General features: G+C 42.0%; 1 protein-coding gene across 4 annotated transcripts in view; it reads right to left on the bottom strand.

Annotated features, from left to right (window-relative positions):
* Nucleotides 1-24,042, bottom strand: part of SALL1 (spalt like transcription factor 1) — a 41,577-nt gene extending 17,535 nt beyond the window's left edge. The window contains exons 1-3 of one of the 4 annotated variants that reach the window (XM_089540167.1): nucleotides 23,908-24,042; nucleotides 6,357-9,778; nucleotides 430-1,505 (exon numbers count right to left, since the gene is read on the bottom strand). In XM_089540167.1, coding sequence (XP_089396293.1) covers nucleotides 1,065-1,505; nucleotides 6,357-9,778; nucleotides 23,908-23,989 — 3,945 coding nt within the window. In that variant the 5' untranslated portion in view covers nucleotides 23,990-24,042 and the 3' untranslated portion in view covers nucleotides 430-1,064. Of the gene's footprint in view, nucleotides 1-429; nucleotides 1,506-6,356; nucleotides 9,779-20,962; nucleotides 21,025-21,897; nucleotides 22,149-23,907 lie in introns of those variants that run through there. The other 3 variants (XM_089540168.1, XM_089540169.1, XM_089540170.1) reach the window with 3 other exon arrangements.
* Between the last annotated feature and the right edge of the window lie 194 nt (nucleotides 24,043-24,236).

Genomic DNA, 24,236 nt, shown 5'->3' on the forward strand with positions numbered 1-24,236 from the left:
ATATAACAGTCCAAAGTGTTCTTTTCCCCGCTCATACCTAATACAAAATAAACAAACGCTGTACTTGATCTTGGTCAAGAAGTTGGTTTGAGCTCATTGGGAACATATGTACATTTTAATGAACTCAGTATTTCTCATCATATGTACAAGAGCATCTAAATTTGTCCATGGAAGTTTGTTCAAGACGCCTTTTATAGCAGCACAAAGTCCAGCACTCTTTTTTATAGTGAATATACCTACAAGGCAAAAGGTTTTCAAACTACTGGAACAACACTTTTGGATCTCCTCTATTCATCCGCGTGCTTATTTACTGTACAGAAACTTATTAACATCTAAGACGACTCCAGTAAAAAGCACAATACAAAGGACAATTCCAAAAGGAGAGAAGAGAAAGTTAAAATCTACTTCCCCACCCAAATTAAAGCCATTTAAATTTTTAGAATAGAAATGAAAACGGAACAAAACAGTAAAAAAAGAACAACGCAGTCTGTTGTGAAGGATGCATATGGTTCAATTTTATATGGTCCATTTCCAATCTTCTGCGCAAATCTGTTTGGGGAATTAAACAAGATATTTGCCAATAATTTTTTTCCTTGGGATTGAAGTATACACATATACAGACTTTTGTTATAAGAGAAAGAGAGAAAAAAAAAAGGGGGGGGGGAGAGAGAGAGAAATGGAGGTATTGTATCACCACCCAAAGTTTATGTTAAACTGGATATAGAAAATAAGTTAAATGCCAGAAGGAGACCAACTAACCAAACAGACTCGCGTTGCCATAAATGTTACAGCACTCTAGTCAATTAGTATTTAGTCCAAAGTACAGAAGACCAAAGTTAATGCTTGCATGTGTTTGCAAAACAAAAAAGAAAAGGGGGAAAAGAGGTTATATCACTAATAAATAAGCTGTTTTAGAACTCTAGGTGTCAAACAGGGTACAAAATAATGTCTTTTTAATGTTGTTGTTTTGTCAATTTGCCAAAAACTAAAAAAAAATCCCAACAAAACAAAACACCACACAACCTTAGGTTGCAATATCTGCAGGAATGTTCGTAACATTTGTCCTAATTTGTTACAATCTCTTTGCCGTCTTCCACAAAGCGTGCGAAACGGAAATGAGTCCCATTTTCATTGCTTGCCATTTTCTCCAGACCAGCTAGAGGTGCATTAGGTTCTGAATTCTGGAGCTTCTCCATGCTGCCTGTCAGGCCGCTAATAGGAGAACTGCTGCCATTGCCCATGCTTCCAGGAATTGGAGGGATGCCACCATTTTGAATGACGGAGATCTCATTTGTCTTCATTGCCAAGCCATTGGAGAACGCAGCTGCATACTGATTCCAGAAGCTAGATGGGTCTCCATTTCCTGACCTCACAGCCAAATCCTTTGGAAACATGTCTGGAAATTTTACAGGATTGCTTCCAAGAAAAGTCATAGGGCCATCCACAGAAAGCCGTCTGCCTCGCCTGGCAGGTGTGCTGTTCCACATATGAGTCCCCATGTGAACCTGAAAGAGACACTGGTTAGCAGGGACATCCACTGCTTTTATGTCAATCAAGGATATCTTAAGAACTGCATCACCATTACACTATTATCTTGTTATCTACAGTAACAGTTCTCAGCATGTGGTATTCCAGATGTTTTGGTCTTTAGGGCATAGAAGTCCCAGCCAGTAGGGTCAATGAACAGAGATTCTAAGAACTGCAGTCCAAAACATTGAGAAGACCATAAGGTAGAGAACCATGGATCAAAGGCAGGGATGCTCAATGGGCAGCTTGCAGAATGCAAAGGCAAGGATGGGAAACACATGGACCCAGGGTTGCATGAGGCCCTTAGCCTATCACATAACTTCAAATATCCTGGGCAAGCAGTCATTTCAGACTTCTACAACAGCAATCTTGGGTTGCTCTTTCTTAGCAGCCCACTAGATGAAGAGGCAAATGGATACCCACAAAGGAGAAGCAGAGAAAGAAAGGAGAAGCCAAGAGAAAGGGAAGGTGTGGGCTCACCTTCTTTTGCTTCTTGCTATATTCACCCCAACCTTCAGCCCCATTCATTGTACATTGCCTAGCAGCCTTACACAGAAAAAACTGCACTTGTATATGAACTGTTCTCTGGTGCATGACTGATACATGACTTCTTCTCTTACACCAACTTTAAACCCTAGTAAACCCAAAATAAGGGGACGCATGCTAAAACTAAGGCTTTCCAGCTCTTGTTTCTGTCTGGATGGGCCCCCGTCCATATAGCTTTGAATTCTAACAAGTAAGTAAATAAATAAAAAAACTAGCTCTAAAGTAATCTATAATAAAAAAAAATCAGCTTTACTAGCCCAGCAAGGGTCCTCACATACACCGACAAGTTGTTCAAAATAGAAATAGCACATTCCTTTGAAGTGATGCTGCTTTTTTGTGTTTCACACAAGCACAAGTTTGTAGTCATGTTCCAAATGGATTGTACAGCTTACACTTTTCTGATGGCCCTGTGCTTTTGCAGCTTCATATCTATCCAAGCCTGGAGAACAACATGCTCTCACCTTTAACAATAATATAAAACATTGCTCGTTCCTATGTCAAGGCTAGGAATACAAACACTTCCTAATTCCAATCAGTAATAGACAAAAATGGTTCACCTATGAACTCACAGGTAATCAGATATTGCCATCTCAAATAGATGCGACGGCCAGGAGTGTTTGGTATCAGCTTCGGTTGATACGCCAACTGTGTCCATACCTGGACCGAAAGGACATTGAAGCAGTGGTACTTGCACTGGTAATCTCTTGTTTAAACTTCTGTAATGCACTCTACTTGAGGCTACCCTTTTACCAAGTTCGGAAGCTTCAATTAATCCAAAATGTGGCAGCCAGATTGGTCACTGGCACATCTAGGTTTGACCATATAACACCAGTGTTAAAATCTCTTCATTGGCTGCCAATTGGCTTCCGGGTGCAATAGAAGGTGTTGGTTATCACCTTTAAAGTCCTACATGCCTCGGGCCCGAGTTACTTGCGGGAATGCCTCTCCCTACACAATCCGCCCCACACTCTCAGAACATCAGGGAAGTTCTTATTGGAACATCATAATACTAGGTTAATGACAACTTCCCATAAGACGTTTACAGCTGCGCTTCCAAAATTATGGAATAGCCTACTGGAAGAGATCCGTCTCATCAATATGTCGTGTCTTTTTAGATTGTAAACCTGAGGGCAGGGAACCGTCTATTATCTCCTCTATTGTAAGCCGCCTGGATTCCCAGTGATTGGGTGGCATATAAATAAATCCTATTATTATTATTATTATTATTATTATTATCAATACCTTAGAGGTCTTTAAGAAGGCACTCAAAACGAATCTCTTCCGGAGGACCTATCCATCGGACTCCATATAAAAGCTTATGATTATCTTCCACTCTTGACTATGATTACTGGCTACTGACGAACTGTTTTTTAGAGAACTAATAGGAATGTGGTAAATTCAGTATTAGTGTTTTATCAATTGTATTTGTATTATTTCATTATTTTATTGATGTAATCCCGCCTTGATCCTTGGGAGAGGTGGGAAATATAAATAAACTTTATTATTATTGTTGTTGTTATTATTATTATTATTATTATTATTATTATCTCAAGCAGTTTGAATTAAACGGGGGTAAAAGGGGGCCTACACACCCCAAAGGTGCCAGAGCCTGTCTGATCTTGGAAGCTAAGAAGGGTCAGCCAACAAATATTAGGTGCTTTAGGTAGGCTTGCCATAACCCGGCTGCAACTGGGAATTTCCCGATTTTGGGGGGCCCGGGCCCCTCCCAGCACGGGTGGAGCCCCAAAACCGGGAGCCCCCCGGTTGCAGCCTGGGTTGTTGCACCCCAGGCAGGCCTCGCTGCCCTCCTCCTCTTCCTCAGGGAGGCGGGGAGGAAGAGGAGGGCAGCGAGGCCTGCCTGGGGCGCAGGAGGCGAAGCTGGAGGCGGCGCCTCCCCGCGCGCCCACGCCACCCTCCTCCTCCGCCCCCTCTCCCCCAGGCCGTGTGGAGGAGGTGAAGGTGGACGGAGGCAGCACCTCCTCCACGCAGGGAGGGGGAGAGGAGGTGGGGGAAGGTGGTGCAGGCGTGCGGGGAGGTGGGGGATTCCCCCCCCAGCGAGGCCCTGGATGGGGCTCTGCGATCGCGGAGTCCTCCGAGGCCTGGCAAGGGCTTGGAGGACGCTGCCTCCCAAGCCCTAGCCAGGCCCTGGATGGGGCTCCGTGATCGCGGAGTCCTCTAAGGCCTGGCAAGGGCTTGGAGGACGCTGTCACCCAGGCCCATGCCAGGCCTTGGACAAGGTTTAAAAATGTAGGACCTTTTTTTTTTAATTTCCTGGCCAGGAAATTAAAAAAAAAAAAAAAAGGTCCTACATTTTTAAACCTTGTCCTACATTTTTCCCGGTTTGAAGGTCCCCAGGGATGGCAACCCTAGCTTTAGGCTATATTTCAGAGGAAGGGACTCGTAGACCACCTCCAAGTAACCCTTGCCTAAGAAAAACCTATGAAATTCACGGGGTTGCCATAAGTTGATAGGTGTCTTGAAGGCACATACACACACACAGGGATATATGCCCTCCAACTGCCCCAATTTGGCAGGCACAATACTCTGCTTTTTCTGCTGTTCTTAAAATGTCTAGTTTCTCTCTCCTTGTTCCAAACCCCTCACATCCATTCCTCATCTTACTTCAGTTGCTGCAAAGTGAGTTCTAACTGTGAAAAATAGGTTGCGCTCAAATCAGGAAGGGAAGAGGAGAGGGCAAAATCTTGCCCTTTCTAATAGGCCCAGGCAAAACCAAACTGCTGCAGCTTCTCCTAGCCTATGTCTGCTTTCTTGTTTATAACTCTTGCCATCTTGGCCACAACTCTAACATTGCTTGGCCACACAAGCCCTGGTTCTCTTCCGTGAAATATTGGAGGGTAGGATAATAATGAATGTTGGGTTTAAGAGCAGCTGTATATTATTTAGCCAAAAATTAAGATCCACCTGAAACTGTAACTGCAGCAGTTACTTCCATTAACCGTTCCCATACAAGTGTCCTTCTGAAAAAGCTCAAAGATTCCTTCACTGATAATAGGAGGGTTTTTTTGCATGTAAAACAGAAGACTGAAAATAATGATTTATCTCATAAGCCATCAACAAATATCTAGAGGGATACTTATTCTACAGGGGTTAAAATAATAAAAGAACATTTAAAAGTGCTGCGCTGGTTGACAAATTAAGTGTGTTTGCTTTTTCCACCAAGAAATGCTAGCTAGAGAACCAGTTAACACAGATCAAAACCTGTGTTCTACAGTAAGGAAAAAAAAGAACTTCACTATAAGAGCAGATTCCTTAAGCAATCTGTATATTTAGCATACTTTCCAAGGATAGCTAATTAGGGAATCAACTGCTTTCACACATACACACACACACACACACACACACAAAAAACCAGGGAAACCTGAACTGTACTGTACTGCACAATTTTATGCATTATGTTTCTGTCTGAAATCCAATTTGCAGCAGATCAAAGTCTGACAATAGTTTAAAGCAGGGGTACAAGGGGATTTACAGACAGATAAGCTGTGCAGAATACTAGCAGCAGCAGATCTATAGTGATCTAGGTATTCTGTGCAGCTCATCTCCTCTAACCAGGAGAGTACAGGGCCCAGAGAAAACATACCAGCTAAATGAAGAAATCTAACTTCTAACTGGTGCAACACATTTTAAGATTCCAACCCTCTACATTTTCCAAAAAATCAGAATCAAAGATCCTAGAAAAAGCAGGTCAATCCTATACTATATACTAAATGTGATTATTCTCTTTCTTTCTTTCTTTCTTTCTTTCTTTCTTTCTTTCTTTCTTTCTTAGTGACTTACACAATTACTTATTTCTTGGTCTTACCATTCCTCCCTGAAATAAAGCTTCTTGCCACTTTATTCTGTACACTTCATATATGTGATCGGATATCAGTAACCTAAGGGCAACCTTCCAATTGATGCACCAAACACTATTGTTAGGTACACAGACTAGCCTTTTCTGTTTTTTCCATACATGTCTTCCATATGTATGGAAGGTATATACATATAAAGTGCAAAAATCATGGAAATGGACACCTACAAATATGCATCATCAAACTCCAATTAGACCAGGATATCCAGAGCTGGGGACATGGGTGCATGCCATACACATTTTCCATGGGAACTCTTGTGTACACACACAAAAAACTATGGCATGCTACCCTGATATAACAGACAAAATGTGGGCTAAAGAGTATTGAAAGACTAAACCGAGCTATTTCACCAACTCCACTTTGGCTAGCAGAAGCAAAACACAGAATTAAAAGAAAGGGAGAAAAATGTACCTTAAGGTTGCCTTTTGTGGTGAAAGCTCTTCCACATATAGTGCAGGCAAAAGGCTTCTCTCCTGTATGTGTTCTTTCGTGGATTTGCAAAGCACTAGAGGATGAAAAGGTTTTCCCACATGTGTTGCAATAGTGCTGCTTCGGCGTTCTCCTGGGTAGAGATGGAAGCAAGACTGGTGATGTAGCTGAAGGTGTCAAAGGCCCTGAAGGAAGCAGGATAGGAGATGTCTCTTTGCTGTCCTGAGGAGAGCTGTGAACAAAGCCATTGACCTCAGTCTTTATAAGAGATGGGAGTGAGTTAGCAGGCATTGCTGACAAAGAGTTCTGATTGGGGCCAAGATTTGAACTTGGTTCAAATAGCTGTGATGGTAGATCTCGCATTTGATGTGTCAACATATGCTGCTTCAAATTACCCTTTGTGGAAAAGCCACGATTGCAGACTGTGCAAATAAATGGTCTCTCTTTGGTATGACTTCTGTAATGAATGTCCAAGGCACTCTGACAAGCAAACGTTTTGCCACATATGTCGCATGCTGTGTTTTTAAGTTTGCCTCTGTCTCGGAAAGGAAATAGCATGCTCAAAGACTCTTCCTTGATCATTTTCTCTGGGTTGCTTGATGTCAAGTCCAAAGCGCCACCGTTGGAAAGGGCCAAGGGCCAACCATTGGCAAAGTCACTTGATAAAGTTCTGGGTTGTTTCTCTTCAGCGCTTGGTGATTTGTGGTAATCGGTCATGCTGTTGGATGGGGACAAGGCCTGCATGGAAGAGGTAGACTCTGAGATAGCAGGACTTCCAGCACTTTGGCTTTCTATATCACCACCAACAGATGACGAATCATTCGTCATGACATCCCCTTCCACTGAACCATTCTCCACAGACTTTAAACTTGCTTGAAGCTGTTCAGCAAGACCTGCATTGATCATCTTCATCTGATTTTCTAAAGCAGCAATACTTGACATTTCTGGTGGCAATGGTGAAGAAGATAAACTATCCTGAGATGCGTCAACAGATTTAGGCGTATCTGGCACGCTACTGTCAGGACAGTCTTCCATGTTCTCATCAGAGAAATTATCCAGATCATCAAAGTTCTTCTCATCAAAAGACCCTGTATCAGATTCCATTGACTCAGGATAGTTTTCTGTCACAGGTGTGTTAGGTATCTGGCCTCCCATGTGCATTCTGATGTGCTGCTGTAGCACAACTGCATTGGTGAACTTTTTCTGGCAAATTGGGCAGGAATGTTGCACTCTCAATGGGGGCATGGCACGATGGACACTATAATGGGTCTTTAGATTTCCTTTTGTTGTGAAGGCGCGGCCACAGATTTTGCACTTAAATGGCCTTTCGCCAGTATGGGTGCGGTAGTGCATTTTCAAAGCACTCTGGCAGCTAAGAATTCGGTGGCAAATGACACACTCATTAGGATCAGTTGCCTTTTTGTCAATGTTTTCCACTAGCTGCTGAAGTTTGGAGGTCTCAGAGCCTGGCGTGGCATCCAGCAGTCCTACAAATGGAAACTTGGCTTTAAACTGCTCTGACATGAGAGGCATCAGTGGATTTGAGAATGTGACCACATTGGTGGAACCCAAATCTGCTGTTGGTGAGGTTGCAGAACTGTTCAGGCTAGCAGAGGCACTGGACGTCTGAGTGCTTTCTTCTGGTTTGCTGTTGGAGGATTGCAGAACACCCACCTCCCCTTCAGTTAGATGCCCGTTTGAGTTTTTCCCAATAGGATCAATGGAGCCAGAGTCACTTTTGACAGAACAAGGGGGACTTAATGAAGGATGAGTGATGGGAATAGGGTGAGGCTCCTCTGTTTTGATAAAAGGAGTCAAGCTTGGAATTGTGGGTGGAAGTGGTAGGCCAACCGATGTTGTCAGTGTTGATAATACTGGCTTGCTGTCCAGCCAACTTGTTACAGGTTTTTCCGGTGGTATTGACATTCCATAGGGAATACCTGTACTTGTGGGAATGTTGTCCAAATGTTCCGGCACTGGATATGGGTTCATTTGAATGTGAGGGTATTTTTCTTTATGACGCTGGAAGTGGACTTTCAAATTCCCCTTGGTGGAAAACCGGTTTCCACAGATGTTGCATTTGAATGGCCTCTCCCCAGTGTGAGAACGTAAATGGATCTGCAAGGCACTGTCGCTCCCAAACACTTTTGCACAGAACCTGCATTTATGCTTAAAGAACGCTTCATCGGAAGTACTTTTTGCTTCAAAGGTGGTTAGGTTGGGTGGCTTAGGTTTTCTCTGCTGGGCCAAAGCAGCCAGTGAATTTAAGTCCTCTGCAGGCGTTCCAACATTGGACAAAGGATTAGGGAACACAGAGTTGCTAGGAGTGGGTTGAGGTAGAAGAGGGTTTGATACAGGGCTTAATAAACTGCTTATTGCAAAAGCTGGTGATGATGATGCGGTCACCGGTGGATTGCTGAGCTGCGGGCCACCAGTGCTTGTAGCCACTTTGTTGGAGGACGGTGTTTCAACTGCTGCTGCGGACAGGTTAATATTTGGAGGTGAGCCACTACTGGATGGAATAATAGTGTTGCCAGGATTGCTCTGAGGTAGCTGAATAGGGGGTAGTTGCTTCATGCCACTGATGCTGGCAGACTGGCTAGCTAGGCTTTGTGCCAATCCAGCCGCTGCAGCCAGCTGCTGAGATAAATGGGAACTTAATGTGGACAAAGGGTTGGCAGATGTTCGTAATGTACTCTGAGAGGGGCTTGGAGATGCTGGCAGGTCTGCATTCTGGGAAGCCAGCAATAATATTTGGTGACGAATTTGTTCAATCAATTGCAACTGGTGGATTTGTTGCTGTTGCAAAGCCAACAGTTGCTCCATGAGGGCAGGGACAGCCAGCTTGCTCGCTGAGGCACCATTGCACCGGGCTTCCTGGGAGAACTGAGCGACCGCCACTTTCGTGCTCTGCAGGTTTTCAATGATGACGTTGCTATTGATCATGGAGAAGTTGCCCAGTGTTGTCAGATCCCCTGGTTGAGGTAGAGAGGTTGTTACAGCTGAGGTACCCATTGTGGAGCCGTTACTGCTTGCAATACCATTGCTGACATTCTGAGAACTACCACTCATACTCTTGCTACTGCTGGAAGCCTCCACTTCCATGGATTCTTCCTTGTCAGGTTTGTTGTTATGCTCCAAAAGGTCGCTGCGGTCTACTTGATCCACGTTATTAACTGTGTCATTCCTCTGCTCATCAGGATTATCAGTAGGGGAGCTAGGAGGGAAGGCTTCAGAAGCAGAAACAGGATTTTCATTCACAATTAAAACTAATTGATTTTTAGTACAGTTCTTCTTGTGTTGCAGGAGATCCGATAGTTCAAAGAACTCGGCACAGCATCTGCCACAGACATGGGCATCCTTCGTCTTGGTGGTTCGATTTGTTTGACCCTTCTGTGTGTCTCCTGAAACATGAAGGCAAGGGGTGGGAAGAGAAAAAGAGAAAGATGAGCAACTGAGCAGAAGCAAACTGGTTTCTAGGAGAGAAGAAGGCAATCTTAAGACTCATAGAATGTACCAATATTACAAATATTTCCCATTAATAAGAGCATTCCTTCCTCTATTTTTCCCCCACTGCCTTTCCTTTTAACCCAGACACTCTCCATTGTCTTGAGCCATTTCTATTTCTTTATAAGCATTTAAACAGAAGTTTATTAATTTGTACCTACATAAGCCAAAGTCTTCTCTCCCTTTAGATGATCTCAAGTTAAATCTCTGAATGGGAGAAGCAACAGATCCCATCTGCCTTTAGCACATGCATATAAACATTAAAGTGTTTGTCAGCCACTGTATATCATTTCTCAAACAACAGTGGTAAAGTCTGTACTGAAATGTTCAATGTAACAACACAAAATGAGGTATATTTAATTATCATCTGTCTTCTTGCACTAGTTTTCAAAGCAAAGACAGGCTCCGACGAGGCCAAACACAACAGCTTTCAAAAATGTGTTGGTAGGGATGAACAGATCGGTTTGTTTTTGACCTATATCATTTTCAGATGCATTCATTCATTCCTGTCTCCATTCCATTCCATTTTCACCTTATATCTACAAGTGTGTGTGTGTGCATGGAAATGCATATATAAACATGTATTCTTGAAATTATTTTCTCATACAATACTTATTTGCAAACATTCTGCCCCAAAGTGCCCACAACTAAATACATTCTATTGTAAAACACACATATTTCAAAATATGTTTGGTACTTCTTGAGAAAACCACTACATTACAAAGTATTTAGTATGGACAAAGGCAAAATCAGAAAGATATTCAGTGCCCCAGGTGTGGATTAGTTTGGTTCACAACAAAATTCCTAAAGATGAAATTCCTCATGAATTTCCTTAGGTATGGGAGGGAAGATGGGGGTACATGAGCACCAGAAAGTGATAAGATTAAAATAAGGGTGTTACAAGTACACACAATGTCAAAATACTCCTATATACATTGTGTTTTTCCCCAGTCCCTAGCTGGCAGATGTCACTACTTAGCAACAACATAAAACTTCATGAAGAAAGTCATAGGCCTTATGATATAAGTCTTCGGTGATATGTCTTTCTTTCTCTGACACTTTTAGTGCAATATGCTTCTTAATTCCTCTCACTCTTGTAATGCATCAAAATAGACCAATATCCATCACATACAGAAACACAAGAAAAGAAACAAGATTCAGTCTGCAACTTCCCAAAGTTGCTTGTGATTGATTTTTTAACACTGTACAAGGCAAAGTTTTTATGGTTGCGCACAGCTAAGAGGATCATTTCCTTCGGATAATCCATCAAAATATAAAATAGTATGAACCAAAGACATTGGGGCTTAATGAAATTCCATAGTAAAGTATTGATTTCCAATGTTTCATACTGCTTATTGCCTAGTTGTCCACCGAGTGGCAAATCAACCATTTGAAGGACTCATTAGACTCTCAAGTTTCCCGTCAACCTTGTTCATCTTCAACCTGATTCAAAGATATCTTTGACAGTTGCCCCATCGCTAAACTAATTTGTAGTCATTCAAGGTCCCAATCAGTTGTTGACAAGAAAGAATAGATGGGGCAGGAGGGAGCAAGAAAAGACAGGGTTAGAATGCATGCATGTATCTCCCTAGCTTCAGGTTGACATGAACCAGCAAATGAACAAACAAACAAGATCTTGAGTTCCTACATAAGACGAAGTAACTCTGACCCTCCAACAAAACATTCCACGGCATCTAGAGGCTTTGTCGAATAGGAAATGGGAAAGCGAGAAATCCCCTGTCAAAGAATAATATTCATATTTTCACAATAAAGCATTTGTTGACTAATCCGACTTATGATGCTTAGTTGAAGACTGCGGAGATCTTTGAACTCCACTGTGGTTACTCATGCTCTAAATAGCCATACATTATGAAATTTTGCTGCTCAAAACATTTCGACCACCACTGAGCAGAGTTTCAGACTTTATCCGAAAGGTGTTTTCTCCCAAGTAAGTCCCAGTGAACCTCAGTAGAATGACTTGCTTCACCCAGAAGAATATTTTTGGAATTGCAGCATCAGTTGGAAGTTAAGTCCCTAATGGAGAGGACTTATTTCCAACTCAATGTGCTTAGGATCGGGGTGTTAGGTTGTGTTTTTATGGTGACAGTTCTAACCTCAGTCATACCAGTATAAATCTCTGGGTCGTTTCATTGTGAATATACCAGATCTCCCAACTCCATGTAGTCATTTTAGTTTTACAACCATGAAGATTAGATCAGAGTATGACCTCATAATCTATAAAAGCAGCATTAAAAACTACATTTCTGGGAAAGATGGGGAGGGGAGGAGAACCCACACCATCAAAAGAGTAGAGAAAGAAAAAAAAGAGGATGAGCTGTTAAGAGAAAATGTTTCTATACAATAAGAAATCAATCTGGGTTGTTAAGGTTGATAACCCACTGCAATCTTCCTTGTCTGAGTGCATATCAAAACTATTTGCTTTTAACTGTTGTCAATTGTTTAACAGATAGCTCCGAACCTTTCATTAGGGGAAAAAAACCCTTTCATTTCATGTTTGTTATCACTAGTTGCTCCCTTTTCTTATCACTCAGATCCATTTGTAAATTAAACGTTGCAAAAAGAGAAAAAAGAAAGGGGGGACAAAACCCTCCTCTGACTTCAAACTAGCTGATCTTTTTCAAAAGAAGGATGGCTCCCTATTGTTTTCCCAGCATGAGGACACCAAATTCTCTTGTACAGATTGTGTGTGGTCAACTTAGAAAGCCAAGGAAGGGTGGGGGGGAGGCCCATTTAATTCAAGGATTACCTCCCTGCCTGTTTTGCTCCAACACTAAAATCAGATAATAGGTAGTTTCCATGACTTCCAAATTAAATCTCAGAAGGAGGAGGGGATGGAGGAAATGAACATTAAAAAGTTCCTGGACAAAAAAGGATGGAGAGGGAAGAAAAGGGAGATGGGGCAGAGGGAATATAATTTGCTTTTATATGTTAAAACGGATCCAGTTTGTAAAAAATGACCATTTGATCCACATGGAGGAAATCAGATTCTTCCCTAGTTTCTTCAAAAGCAAATATTGGTCGACTTCCAGAGTTATATGCAGCAGTGTCCAAACTCTTTTCAAGATGCACATGCACTGTGTAATATCTATGCCACAGGCAATGTGGGTTTGGATAAAAGAAAAGGCACGACCCTTAAAACTTTGGTTTTCGGTGAAACAAGAACACTCTACTATATTGTGCAAACAGGAAAAAAAGTAGCCAGGGAACCATTGTCAATCCAGAATATTGTACCATTTTGCCTGTTGTATTGAACTATAGGCAAAATGATACAATATTCTGGACTGAAAATGGTTCCCTGGTTACTTTTTTTCCTGTTTGTAGAATATAAGCTGGCTTTATTTTTAATTGAGGTCATTGGACATAAAAAGGTAATGTAAAATATTAAATGCAGTCTATTTGCATCTGTGGCTGCAGTTTTTTCATATATATATATATATATATATATATATAGTGTCAAGCGCTCAATTTTGAGTATTGTATTTTGACAACTAATTTCAAATGGTGCATCCATTTCAGATGCTTATTTTAAAAACCAGGGAATCCAATTCTGAATATAGCCAAGATAAACGTTATCCCTTTCTCTTTTCACATTTCCATATGTAATGGTGATGTTTCCATCTACTTTTACAGCCAATTATGAAGGAACAAAAGCTATTCTGTTTGTTCACACATTTTCCACAAAATGCATTAAAACTATTATGTCAGCATGTTCTATTAAGCTCCGCATTCAGTCGAAAATACTTTTCAACCAGATCACATTTATCAAAACATAAAGCCCACTTTAAAACACGGTTTTGCTTGGTCAGCTGTGCTTAGACAAATAATGACAGATTCAAAACTAAATAACTAGCGAGGGGGGAGAAAATCAGAAAACTGACGGATGAGTTGTGCACATTACAATGGATTTGCTTCATATATTTAGCAAGCCTATGCTAAAAAAAAATGAAAACCTGTTCTAATTCCTGCTCTTTGCCCTTACAATAGGTCATAAGCATCCTGCTTTACCAAATGGGCCTCTTCTTTATTTACCTACCTACTGTTTTTGCTGTATTAGAAAGCTGGCAAAGAAACACTCAGAAACAACTTCTGCTATCTATATCCCATTTCACATTCCTCTCTGCATGGAATACTATGCACACAGTGCATTGAAAAATACAGAGATAAAAATTCGTCTTTAACATTTCATTACATATTCTTTAAAAAGAAGAGCCAGTGTTGCATTAAGAAAAGGCCGGTGATAATGAAATACACACAGGAAAAATAAAAGTGAAAGAAAGAGAGAGATAATTTTGTCTTATGAAACTTTTACCAAATTAAAGATAGACATTCAAGGAACTCATTACCAAAATATTAAATCCCAGTCACTTTTTTTCCCTATTCAGTTTTTATCTACATGTATTAAAAACTCTAAAAATGTGCACACTTCATGTGAACATTAACTCCTCTTACCACCATTTCCCACAAACAGGAAAACATACAAATGCCCTGTTCGGAAATAACCTAAAATTACATATGCTCCTTAAGCATGCTGCAAACAACACAGTCTGGAAATCCGAGAACTGAGCAACACAGTGCAGCTTAAAGTACCTCTGCCACACACATATTACCTATAAGCCAAGCTTTAAAAAAAATCATGCATCCTTAACAAGTTTTTAATCATATAAATTGGCAATGTGATTAACCAAAAGTGATGATGTCTATCACAACTGACAGCCAGATTTCATCTTTTGTATACTGTAGGTTTGGAAGTGCAAATGCATGAGAATACCACCTTTGAAAACCGAAAATGCAAAGAGCTCTACTGATTTCAATAAGAAATAAATGAAGCCGATACTTTGAGACATTCTACCCAGAGAATCTGTTATTGTGAGGCCTACACCCAACAAGCAGCTGTTGAATTTCCAGTGGATGATGGGTCCCTTCAAAATCAAGAGAGTTCTGAAGTGAACGCTAAACTCTTTGTGTCAAGTGTGCAGAGCTTCAAAGAAGAAAAATATTTTTGAGCTGTTCCAAAGTCCAGAATTCACACCTAGAATGCGAATCCAAAAATTTAATCATCTTCACAATTTTGGAAGAAAGAAGGATAGATTCATTTCTCTCTCTACCTGTCTGTACAGAAAAAAAAAAGATCAGATGAGATCTTTCTAGTTTGAAACCTTCTGAATAATAGTCTCTGAGTTTCATTGATTGCGATAGACACAACCCCTCATTATAATCTCCAATATAAATAGATAGATTTGCAAATTTAGACTAGACATAGCCTCTCTGTTTCTATATATACACACACAAAATAAAATTAACAGTTGCATTCCTTTTTAAACACTAGTTGAGATGAAGGGGCAAATGATACGTTTAGGGGCAAGCTCTTCCCAAAACGCTTATCAAGTTTTATTTCCTAACCCAAAAAATCCAAAACAAAACCTGACTGTGTGCTGTTAGTAATCTTTGGGAATCTTTCCCAAATGAATTGTCCGACTGGAGTCCAAATACACTCATGATGCCGTCTAGGAGTATTAAGAAGACCACGACAAATAAGGCATTTCGGTTTTAAAACAGAGGCAAACCTACCTAACAGTTTACTTTTCAACTCGAGAAAGAACTCCTTCCTAGGGATGAATACAAATGAACGCTAGGTGGGGTCCCTGTCACAACCCTTCTCCCCAAAAGTTGAGAGCGGGTTTCATTGTTCCCATGACAAGTCAAAGAGAGGAAGAAAAGCAATATCTAAACTTTGGCTAGGTAAACATTGGCAAAGGAACAAGAAACCAAATCCCTGTTGTTTGGAGGTGGGGAGCGAAGGAATTGTAGCAACTGGCTGTCAGTCTCCGCTTTGGGGGTCTGGCATCCAAAGGAGGAGGGGGGGGGTGACAAGGGAATAAGGGTTAGCAAAAGAAGCCAAGCTGATAAGGTGAAGCTAAAATAAACTCACCGCTTCCTGCTAGGCGACTGGTAAGGCTCTCTTTGGGAGTCACCAGCATGATTTTGAACTGCATATTGTGATCTGAACTTTGTCACCTTTGGCTGGAAGGAGCCTGGCAAAGGTTAAAACATCCAAACACTTCAGTTTTCCCTTGTGCCACTTGGCCAAACTTCCTTGGCTGTTTGAAACTTCCTTGGCTGTTTGACCCACGAGGAAGAAGAAGCCCATACTATTTCCACCCTCTGACTTTTTGGGGAGTTGTGGTGGGAGTTTTGGGTCTATATGCCATTATCCATGTTGGACAAGTTGCAAGAGGTGGGCCCTCTACCATTATCTATTCCTAACCCCTCTCTATCCATTTTGAATCAGCTGGTCTCTTCCAGCACAAAGGGTTTGCCACTGTGATCTTTTAAAAATGGTGTTTCCACACCTAAGAAAATCCATGCTCCTTAAAAAATTAAAAAATAAAATCTAAGCAAATGAAATGACCAGGCACACAAATTTCGTTTTGGGAAGAAATGCTGACGAATGAAATCGAGTAAGATGCATCAGAGCACATAATGTACAGCTTTTTCCACAATTGTTTTATTTAGAGAGCAGAAACCTCTTAACCCTCAAATTATTTGATAGCAAGCGCATAGCTGTAATCCAGGGACAAACCAGTCTTAAACCACATTTACCCGCAAGCAAATCCCATTTGTTTAAATGAGATTTATTTCCAGGTAAAAGTGTCACCGACTCTTAATGGACTTACTCCTAACATAGCAGCTGGAGTTGCTCTCAGAAAGCCTTCCATACCAAGCACGCAAACTTCATGTAATTCTATAGAACAGACTTGCAGAAATATCTGACCCTGTATTAAATGAAGACCTCGGCCTTGTTCAACAACCCTGGTTTTCAGGTGTAAACTGAGAACGTAATTCATTACAACTTGGACAATACATGTCAAATATGTGGCTAGGTAGATATTTCCATTCTGACATTAAATCTCCATGGAATCTGTTTTTCCTAAGTTTTGAAAAAACGAATCCTTTGTACCTATGCTCTCTGGACCACTGTTTTCTGCCGTAATCCTTTCAGCAGAGGGAATAACTCTGCTCCAAAAATATGTTCTTGTGCTAAGATTAGACCATTAACCTCAAATAAGCAGCAAAGAGAAGGCACACCCAGCTCTAAATGTAACTAGGATTCTTGAAAACTCCAGATTTAAAGTACAAATTTGTGCGTACTCAAAAGCAATTTGCATTGTGTTCAGTGGATCTTACTCTCAGGTAAGCGGGCACCTCATTTCAACAGGCACCTTTGCACACTATGTGTACACCCTACGAAAAGTGAATCACTTGTTGAATATGGCTTATGCCTGAAGGTGCCCGTAACTGCTGTATCATTTCCACCACAAAGCCAATTCTAAAAATTTCGGTCAGGAACGAGCAGCGTAGGATGAAGCCAGCCTTTCTTCGCAGCCGAAGAAAAACATCAGTTAATATTAGCAAACCTTCAGAAGAAAGACACACTGTATAAACTCTCATTAGGCAAGCGGGTCGGGTATAAAAGACTCAATCGCAGGCCAAGAAATCTGATAAAACCCAATCTTGGTAAACCGATTACTAAGGGGAAAAAACAACAACACAACACAACAAATCACCACACAAACTCCCCATGGGAAATCGTTTGATGCTTTATTTCCAAGAAATCATACCTTACATTTCGCAGCAATTGTGGCCAAATGAAGAGTGATAGGAAACACCGAGGTTTCATGAGTATTTGATTATCTTGCCTAATCTCACTTTGACAGTATCTCTTTCTCTTTCTCTCTCCTATACAGGTTGTGCAGCAGTTTCAGAGCATATAAAAGTTTCCAAAATATAAATCAAATAAGAAGCGAAGGTGTCCTGATTGAGGGTTTCGGCAGGTTGATTGTATACCAGTGTTATTACAACGCACTCAATCCTGTTAACACTTGGACAAAACATGGCCTCCGGGCCATTTAGTCCAAGTTATTGTTCAAGCATGTAAGAGAGTTATAATCTAAACCCATTACATGTAACAAAGCAGAGGCTAAGAAAATAAAAGGTTTTCAAAAGCATTTCTCCCAAGTTGCCTGCTTTCCCACATTATAGTCCCCATAACAAAGAAATGGACAAAGTAGTAATAAATAAATACCTTGCATTGTTCATTTAATTTAAAGAAACCAGTGATCAACAGAGCTGAACTGAGTGTTGTCTTCCCAGCTTTGTGTTTTGATGCAATCTGTATTATTTGCAACACATCCAATTGGCAATAGTTGTGAAAAAAATATATCTCAAGATAAAATTATTTCTTGCTCAGCTTTTGGAAGACAAACCCACGTTAGAAAGGTTTCAAAAACGAACACCTTCCTGAGGGTGGGATGCAGGTTTTGAGGTTGTTCAAATTAAAAGATGCTCCAACGCACCAGGAAGCAACAGAAAAGAGAAACCTTTTTGGAAATGAAATGAGGAATACTAGCAGATTCCCTAGAGCAGTAAAAACAAAAATTAGAATATTCCCCCCCCCCAAGGTAAAGAAAATCGATTCCTTTCTCCTCAAAATACCGTTTAAAGGCCAGAGAACTCTTTTGTTAACGTCCTTCAGGAGAAAAATGCAGCTCCACAAACGAAAAGGAAAACCATCTCCAGTGTATTACTGAAAGCATGGTTCCAAAACGGCGACACTGAGGCTGCATTTCTACTTTGAATCAATAGGTCCGAAAGACAGCCACACACCCAAAGTCTCCAAAAGATGACCCAAAGTTTTGCCTCTTGTGCTAACATTTCCCAAGAGTTGGAGAATCCAGAGTTTAAAAAGTTGAAAGTAAACTTCAACAAGAAACTTTTTTAAAGTTTGGGAAGAACTTTGCCCAAACGCAATACATCTCTTGGTGCCTCAATGATAGAAGTCATCTTTTTTGTGTGTGACATGTTTTTTAAAAATGAGCATTTCTTATTTTGTAAAGTTTTTCGATCATCAGAAAAGGATGTTGGGGTGGCACCTTTACAATGGGGAAGAAGATTAAAGAAGGAGAGGGGGCAGGCTGGCACAAAGCGCTTTCCGTGTCCCCAAACTTACCCTGGCAACTTCAACCAAGGTTTGGGGAGGGGTAGGGGCTTTTTGGTTGGTTGCCACTTTGTTGTCTAAAATAGGGCTGGAATTGAGTTTTTTCTGGGGACCCTGGCAGACCAACCTCTTCTTCCAGGCCAAAGCTCTCAAAACAGCCACAGATCTGGGCAACCTGCTGCGTATTTGTTGTTAATGTGTGTAACAGGAGCAAAACGTACAGACGGAAAGACACTTTTTGCAAAAGGAAGGTGAGGAGAGTTTTGTAGCCTATTGGAAGACTAAGCCATCATTTCAGCATAAGTTGGCCTGGAACTAGAAATGGGCCACATCTCCCAAAAGTATAGAGTAAAACAAACCTCTTAGCCAGGCCACATTTCTTTTTTGGCCTTCTCTTTTCAACCCTGGAACAGATCAATAGGCCACCCTCCCCTCCAAATGAAGGCATTCTGACACCAATCTTGGTCCTCTGTTTTCTGGAGGGTTTTCTCATTGGGGGAGAAGAGTTGGCCACAGGGCTTACGTTTATGTTTAGACCCATTTCTCAGACCTGACTAAGTGAGGACCTCCATTGTTATGAATCTCACACACATACACACTCACATCCCAAAAAGGTGGCTGGGAAGATTTGGAAGACTTGGCTCTGCTTGGCTTCCTTTGGCAAAGGGGAGAAAGTTCCCATGGCAGGGCGGTTTAAGGCACAAGGAATTAACACATTGTTTTCCCCACTTGGCTGAGGTTCCTTCCCAGCCATAAAGTCAAAGAACCCAAGCAGGCTTTTCTCTATGAAGATGTGCAGCAACACTCCAAATCCCCAACCCAGAGATCACTTTATGGAACCAACTCAAATGTACTAAATATGTTTGAGACATGCATTTAAGTTGGCCCCATAAAGGGGTTCCTGGGATGGGGATTTGGGGTGTTGTGGTACTTTTCCTTATGGCCAACAAACACAGCTACCCCCAGGATGCCCCCAGCAGAGGACAGCCCCATAGAAAAGCCAAAACAGATCTTTTTTAAACAAAAACAAAAATAAAGAAAGGAAGGAAGGAAGGAAGGAAGGAAGGAAGGAAGGAAGGAAGGGAGAAAGAATAGAGAAGAAGCAGAAGAAGAAGAGGCCAGAAATAAAGGAAGGAAGGAAAGAGGGGAAGAAGAGGCAAAAAAGAAAGAAAGAAGAAGCAGAGGAAGAAGAGTCCAGAAAGGAGGGAAGGATGAAAGGGAAGAAAGAAAGAAAAGAAGCAGAGGAAGAAGAGTCCAGAAAGAAACAAAGTAAAGAGAAGAAGAAGCAGAGGGAAAAGAGGCCAGAAAGAAAAAAAAGAAAGAAAGAGAGAGAGAGAGAGAGAGCAGAGGAAAAAGAGGCCAGGAAGGAAGGGGAAGAAGCAGGAGGAAGAGTCCAGAAAGAAAAAGAAGAAGAAACAGAGGAAGAAGAGGCCAGAAAGGAAAGAAGGGAAAAAAGAGAAGAAGCAGAAGCAGAAGAAGAAGAGGCCAGAAAGGAGTTTTCTATTCTCACTTTCAGACCCTCGTGGGGTGAGCAGTGGGGAGCTTCCCCTCCAAAAAAGGTCCCCCAGCATCCCCTCCTTTTCTGCCCCCCTTCCATCCTTTCTTATCCCCCCCCCCCCTTTCAGTTTGCTTCTGAGGATCCTTGGGGGCCTCCATTCCTTCTTCTGGGTTCCTCCTCCATCTCCCAAATGGTCCTCTCCAAGAAAAACACGAGTGAGGAGAGGAGGAGGAGGAGGAGGAGGAGGAGGAGGAGGAGGAGGAGAACCCCTTCCCTGGGTCGCCCACCAGCCCCTGATTTCTCCCCTTTCTCAGTCAATAATAGTAGCAAGTCACTCTCCTCCAAAAACTTTGTAACCAGATTGTAACATTTTCTATCTTTCTACAAAGAAAGGCGCGCGTGGAAAGGGTCCCGCCTGGCAGGAAAAAGGGTTTTCGTCTCCCAAGGAAGGTTTCTGGACCCACCAGAAGCATCTTTCCTTTCCCTCCTCCACCTTTAAAGCGTTGGATCCAGAGCCAAACCAGAAAGAAAGAAAGAAAGAAAGAAAGAAAGAAAGAAAGAAATTACCGGATCTCTCCATCTCTTTTAAGCACCGGATCCCTCCATCCCGAACTGGAAAAAGCAATGGATCCCCTCTCCACAACTCTTTCTTCTCCTTCCTTCCTTTCCTCCTTCCTTCTCTTTTTTTAAGAAAACCACTCTTCTTAATCATCAGAGGAAGAAGATCAGGAAAGGAAGAGAAGGAGGGAAAAGCCGGAGCGCATCACTAGAACCCAAGACTGGGAAAGAAAAGCGGGGAGGAAATAAATGGGGAAAGAAAGTGACTTGGAGGAGAGTTTGGTTTTGGGGTGTGTTTTGGGGGAAAGGGGCAAAGATCTATTGTTCTCCCAATGGGTTTCCTTTGGGGTTTTGGAGCTGAGAGAATAGAGATCTATTATTCCCGAAATAGATATGCTTTTGGTTTTTGGAGGGCTAATAGAAATCTACTTTTCTCCAAATTTTGGTTTTTGGAGGGGAGGCCGAGATCTCTTTTTCTCCAAATCGGTTTCCTTTGGGGTTTTGGAGTGGAGAGAATAGAGAGCTACTATTCTCCAAAGAGGTTTCCTTTTGGGTTTTGGAGAGGTAATAGGGATCCACTTTTCTCCAAACAATTTTGCTTTTAGGTTTTGGAGGGCTAACAGAGCTCTACTTTTCTCCAAACAGGTTTGCTTTTAGATTATGGAGGGATAATAGGGATCTATTTTTCTCCAAATGGGTTTCCTTTGGGGGTTTTGGAGCTGAGAGAATAGAGGATCTGCTTTTCTCCCAATAGGTTTCCTTTTGGGTTTTTGGAAAGATAACAGAGATCTACTTTTCCCCAAATGGGTTTCCTTTTGGGTTTTGGAGCTGAGAGAATGGAAATCTATTATTCCTGAAATAGGTATGCTTTTGGGTTCCTGAGAGTTGCACCCTCACGACACGCAACACAACACACACCCAATAGGTACACAAAAGGAACCCACCTCCTTTGGGCCGATCCAGCGAGTGTTGCGGGTCCTTGTATGTATGCATTTGTATGTTGTGTGTTTGTGGGTCTGTGGGAGAGATCCAGCCTCCGGATGACCAGATCGCAGAGGATCCGGCGAGAGAAAGGATCGCGCAGGGCTTTGGGGGCTTTGGGGGGAAGAGAAAGAAACTCCAGGGTTAACTCCTGAATGGGGAGGGGAGAGAGAAAGAGAGGGAAAGAGAAAGAGTAAAAGAGAGAGGGGGAGGAAAGAAAGGAGGAAAGAAACCAATAAGAACCACCCAGGGATCGAAGCATCTTCCCGGAGCCAAAACTCTAGCTGATCAACTTCGCTTCTTCTTCTTTTGATCCACCTTCTCCCAAAAGAAAAGAGAAAGGAAGACTTTCTCCCCTCTCTTCTCCTTCTCTCTCTCTTTCGTTCCCAGGTCTACTTTTTCTCTCTTCTCTCGTTTTCCCCCACCTCCAGTCTACTTCTTCTCTCCTCTCCCTTCAACTTCTTTCTCTCTGCCTCAGTCTGCTTTTTTACTCCCCCTGTCTTCTTCCTCTTCTTCTTTCTTTTCTCCCCTCTCTTCCCCTTCTTTGTCCCTGACTACTCCCTCTCTCTTTCCCTTCTTTCTTTCTCTTTCCCTCCTTTTCTAACTGTTTTTTCTTCCCTTCCCTCTTCCCCTTCTTTCTCTCTTTCCCTGACTGTTTTGTCTCCCCCTAGCTCTTCCTCTTCTTTTCCTTCTTCCTCGGTCTTTTTCTCTCCCTCTCGTCCTCCTCTTTCTCTCTCTTTTTCCCTTCCCCAATCTACTTTTCCTCCTCTTTTCCCCTTCTTTCTCCCTCTTTTATTCCTTCACCGCTCTACCTTTCCTTCCTCCCTCTCTTCCCCTTCTTCCCCCCCTCTTCCGGACTTTACTTTTTCCTCCCTCTCTTTTCTCCTTTCTTTTTCTTTTTCCTTCCCGGGTCAACTTTTTTTTCCCTCCTCTTTTTCTTTCTCCGAAGGTAAGTTCCTTCCATTTGTACTAGCTCACTTCCTCTCTTAACTAATATTATTGCTACTAATAATAGGAATAATAATGCTACTAGAACTACTAATACTAATACTACAACTGCAGATACTAATACTAATGATAATACTATGGTAGACTTGCTACAACAACTACTACCGGGTCCAAAGTGGGATAGAAATAAACATAAACATGATAATAATAATAGGAATAATACAACAACAACTAATAATAATAATACTGCAGTAGACTTACTACAACTACTACTACCGGGTTCCAGTCTTGGAAGGAAAGCGGGACAAAAATAATTATAAAACTACTACTAATACTATGACTACTACTACAACAACCACTACTAATACTAACAATACTACAATACAGCAACTACTACTGGGTCTCAGACTTCGGGGGAAAGCGGGACAGAAAGGAATATAATACTAATACTAGGAATACTCTTTCAACTACTAGTAGTACTAACAATACTGCAGTAGGCTGAACAACAACAACCATTACTGCGTCTCAGTCTTGGGAGGAAAGCGGGATAGAAATAACAATAATAATAGTTATAGTAGTAGTAGTAATATTACTAGTATTATTACTACTAGTAGTAAGTAGAGAGCTCTTGCAGCACTTTTGAGAAGAAGTGAAAAGAAAGAAGTTGGCAGCCAGAGCTTGCGTAGACCTCGGTCTCCTTCCTCGGTGCCTACTACTAAATATCCTACTACTACTACTAATAATAATAATAATATTGATGATGATGATGATGATGATGATGATGATGATAACACTGGGAGGGGAGGGGATAAGAACACTGGAGTTGGTCCCAAAGTGTGACGATGAGTCGGGAATGAAGCTGGATCGCAAGCAGGACAGACAGAAGGAGAAAGAAAGAGGAGAGGAAGAGTTGGAAAGAGGGAGAGGAGGGGAGGGGAAAAGAAGGCAGCCCCCTTTTTAAATGCATATCTAGATATCGATGGATAGCTCTCTCTGTATCCCAGGACCCAAGGGCCCTTGCTCACCATTGCTGCGCTGCGGAGCTGGGGAGGCCAGTTCGGGGCCCCCCTGGAAATGCTGCGGCTTCGCCTGTTTCCTCCGCGACATGCTGCCCCCAACATCAGCTGAGGCAGAAGACCAAATCGCCAGCAAAAAAACCTCCTCCGAATTACGGAAACCCAGCCGGGGACCCCCTCCCTCCCTCCCTCCCTCCCTCCTTCCTCCTCCTCTTCCTCTTCCTCCTCTTCTTTCTGCCCGATCCTCAGCCCAGCGCTCATAGGGCTCCTTCGCCCTGCGCTGATCAATAATGCATGGCGATTAATCAGACCCGGTTCCGGGGGGGGGGGGCACAGAG

The sequence above is a fragment of the Sceloporus occidentalis genome, unplaced genomic scaffold (genome assembly GCF_023333645.1).
Source record: "Sceloporus occidentalis isolate IW3139 unplaced genomic scaffold, rSceOcc1.0.p SCAF_10, whole genome shotgun sequence".
In the NCBI taxonomy this organism is placed as follows: Eukaryota; Metazoa; Chordata; class Lepidosauria; order Squamata; family Phrynosomatidae; genus Sceloporus; species Sceloporus occidentalis.